Raw genomic sequence first — 3,427 nt, 5'->3', positions numbered from 1 at the left:
TCTGTCGTTCCATTGCTGGTTATCCTAACATGCAAACACAAACATAAAAAGCTGGCCTTTTTTTGGTTGGATGATTAAAGGGGGGGCATGGGGGGAGGGAAATCCTGCCTGCACTGGAATCAACCCCATCCCCATCCGGAGACCCAGATGTGGGCCCAGTGTGGGGCCAGGGCTGCCAGCTGGTGTCCCAGGCCTGGCCAGCAGAGGAGCGGGAAATGGGGAAAAACTCTGTGGCCGAGGTGCAGAGAAGTTAGGAATGCCAGGGAAGATCATGGAAACAGCACCAGGTGACTCCCCTCTGTCTGACAGAGAGGGGTGGGGCCTGCTGATGTGGCCACACCCCCTGGAATCAGCCTCCCAGAGACACAGGGCCAGGAGGAACAAAAGGCACCTACATCACTGTGAGGACTGTGGCATGAGCCATGTAAACACACCAGGGAGTGCCACAGATTTGAGTTCGAGTACCCCACCCGCAGCAGTGTTTTTCCAAGTGGACACACAGGGAGAGAACAGGGGGCTGTTCCAGCCACATCTCCCCAACCCCCTCCCTGGAATCAGCCTCTCAGAGAGACAGGGCCAGAAGGAACAAAAGGCACCTTGGGGGCGTACATCACTGTGAGGACTGTGGCATGAGCGATGTAAACACACCAGGGAGCGCCACAGATGTGAGTTTGAGTACCCCACCTGCAGCAGTGTTTTGCCAAGTGGACACACAGGGAGAGAACAGGGGGCTGTTCCAACCCCATCTCCCCAACCCCCTTCCCTCCACAGCTCAACTGGCGGAGGCAGCCGGAATGCAATGCCCAATTCTCCCTCCTGCACTGGGGTTTGGGTGAGAGGAACGGCATCTTTTCCCAGGCGAGAGAGGTACAGACCCCCGGGCAGCACAACAGGGTGAAACACAAGAGCACAGTCCTAAGAGGCGTGGGTTTGGTCTTGCAAAGGGGGATGCCAGGAAGAATACAAAACTCACCTTTTGGTGGCTGGGACTGGATGGGATCAAATGGGACGACTCATTCATGTTGATGGGATGATTAAACGCCGAGGCGCACGGAACGCTGTTACCTTCCCAACAAAGTGGTGCCTATTTATCGACTTCCAATTTTTTGCTTTCGAACTGCTAGGACGGCAGCAGCTGGGGCCAGAGACAGGAGCTCACTCCGTCATGCGGCACACTCAGGTCTCGAACTGCTGCACTACCGACCTTCCAGTCTGCAGTTCAGTGTCTTAACCACTTGAGCCACCGCAGCCCTGTCTCCAGACTACAGAGATCTATATTGATAGACCTGGCCTCCAGAGAATAGGTCTACCTGCCCCTTTCCACTATATTGATAGTCCTGGCCTCTGGAGAACAGTTCTACCTACCCCATGCCACTATATTGGTAGACCTGGCCTCCATAGAACAGGTCTACCCAGCCCAGTTCACCATATTGGTAGACCTGGACTCCATAGAACAGGTTTACCTGCCCCAGGCCACTATGTTGGTAGAAACTGGGGGGAAAAACTCAACCCAAGATAAAACTACGAACCAAAGGGCTAAACTAACAATGTATATTATAAAAGTACAAATATTTATTAGGGTGTACACATGTTAAAACATATACTGATATCAATCTTTGTTCTAAGTTCCCTCTTCTTCAGGGTCCCGCAGCCGCCGTAAAAATCAGGAGGTGGGCCTCCTGATGGCACCTGGTATTTCTGGCCACTGTGTGACACAGAGTGTTGGACTGGATGGGCCTTTGGCCTGATCCAACACTGGCTTATCTTATGTTTCATCCTTCACTCTCATTTACAATTTCCACCTAATAGTTTTGCCAGATTGCGGAAGGTCATAATTAACCATACATTGACATAGGCCATCCTCTTCTGGCACTGAGCAACATGTATTGTTGAAGCGATAATCTACCGGCCATTTATATTTTCCTTTTCAAAGCAAACAAGAAAAGAAGAGATGCGTGCAGTGGTAAAGGCGCCAGCAGTCCCTCTTGTCATTTTGGGGGATCTGGTTGACCTTAAGAAGTAGCCCCCTCGGAGACTAAGGAATGAGAAGCTAAGCTTGTAACATCTCTAAGAAGCCGAACAGAAACACTTTCCCCCCAAAAGAAAGATGGCGTATTTAAAAAGACCTTCATCTGTAATATAGCAAAATGATATTAAAGCCAGTCAACAAACCACAAGAGGAATTCTTGTTCTGTTCCGCCAGGGCAATCCTCACATGTCCCCTGAGCATATGAAGGTTTGTGATGCTTGGTGGTGCATCTCCATTCTCCTTTTTTCCTTCTGACATGCTACTGTCTGTGTCTCTCCTTCCCCCCCAGAGAGAAGCCTCTCTTCACAGCCAAGTAGATTCGGGCATCTTTTCCCAGATGGAGGTGACTCAAGAGAAGTGGCAGGAGGTGGAAGAGCAGAGTTGTGCCAGAGACCCTGGCCCAGGACACCATGACCTCAGACGTACATGGCCAGCGCTTCCGACAGTTCCGCTACCTTGAGGCCGATGGGCCCCGAGAGGTTTGCAGCCAGCTCCATGGACTTTGCAGCCAGTGGCTGGAGCCAGAGAGGCACACCAAGAAGCAGATCCTGGACCTGGTGATCCTGGAGCAGTTCCTGACCATCCTGCCCCAGGAAATGCAGTGCTGGGTCAGAGGATGCGGGCCGGAGACCAGTTCCCAGGCGGTGGCCCTGGCGGAAGGTTTCCTCCTGAGTCAGGCAGAGGAGAAGAGGCAGGCAGAGCAGGTGAGAAGCAATACTCCCTCTAACCTGCCAGACATCTCTCCAAGTGTTAATCATCCAAATGGGAGATTTCATGGCCTCCTTAGCAGCTTCTTCTACTAGAGACTTTCTGATCCCTCCAGGTAACTCACCAGGTCTGCTGATGGAAGGGTGCAGAGTCTGGGTGTGGGGCAGGATCTATTCCTTGGCCTATTCCACTCCCTCTCTTACCTGTCTCCCTTGCTATTCCCTGACTTGGATAGCCCAGCCTGGATGGATCTTGTCAGATCTCGGAAGCTCAGCAGGATCGGTCTTGGCTTGTATTTGGATGGGTGGCCTCCAAGGAATACCAGGGCCGTGACGCAGAGGGAGGAACCTCTGAAACATCCCTTGCCTCAAAAACAAGTCTCGCTCGCCACCTAGTGGTGCATAACACTCCAAGAACTAGAACAATCTTCGTTTCTCCTGGCTATCCTACACATACTCCCATATGTTAATGAATTAATTAATTCCCCCCCACACTGCTTTTTCAGATGTGTGGAGAATCCCTGCAGATAGAAGCGACATCCTCTGAGGCGGAAGGAGCTTCCTTGGAGCAAGAGGAGGGAGCGCAGGGGCAGGAACATATCCACGATGCCCTCTTCTGTGGTAAGGACTCTTTGTGCCTGGATACGATTGGGGTACCCAATGCATTTGACGGCTAGAGAGTTCAGGTCGG

At 51.9% G+C, this 3,427-nt stretch overlaps 1 protein-coding gene across 1 annotated transcript in view; it reads left to right on the top strand.

Annotated features, from left to right (window-relative positions):
* Positions 1-2,439: 2,439 nt before the first annotated feature.
* Positions 2,440-3,427, top strand: part of LOC107114316 (zinc finger protein OZF-like) — a 9,297-nt gene continuing 8,309 nt past the window's right edge. Inside the window, exons 1-2 of the mRNA XM_015415763.1 lie at positions 2,440-2,508; positions 3,243-3,389. Of these exons, the coding sequence (XP_015271249.1) occupies positions 2,440-2,508; positions 3,243-3,389 (216 nt within the window). The remainder of the gene's footprint in view (positions 2,509-3,242; positions 3,390-3,427) is intronic.

This window comes from Gekko japonicus, unplaced genomic scaffold, assembly GCF_001447785.1.
Source record: "Gekko japonicus isolate JY-2015 unplaced genomic scaffold, Gekko_japonicus_V1.1 scaffold6452, whole genome shotgun sequence".
Classification (NCBI taxonomy): domain Eukaryota; kingdom Metazoa; phylum Chordata; class Lepidosauria; order Squamata; family Gekkonidae; genus Gekko; species Gekko japonicus.
Note: the sequence above shows the minus strand (reverse complement) of the source record. Positions and strands in the feature narration are given on the sequence as shown.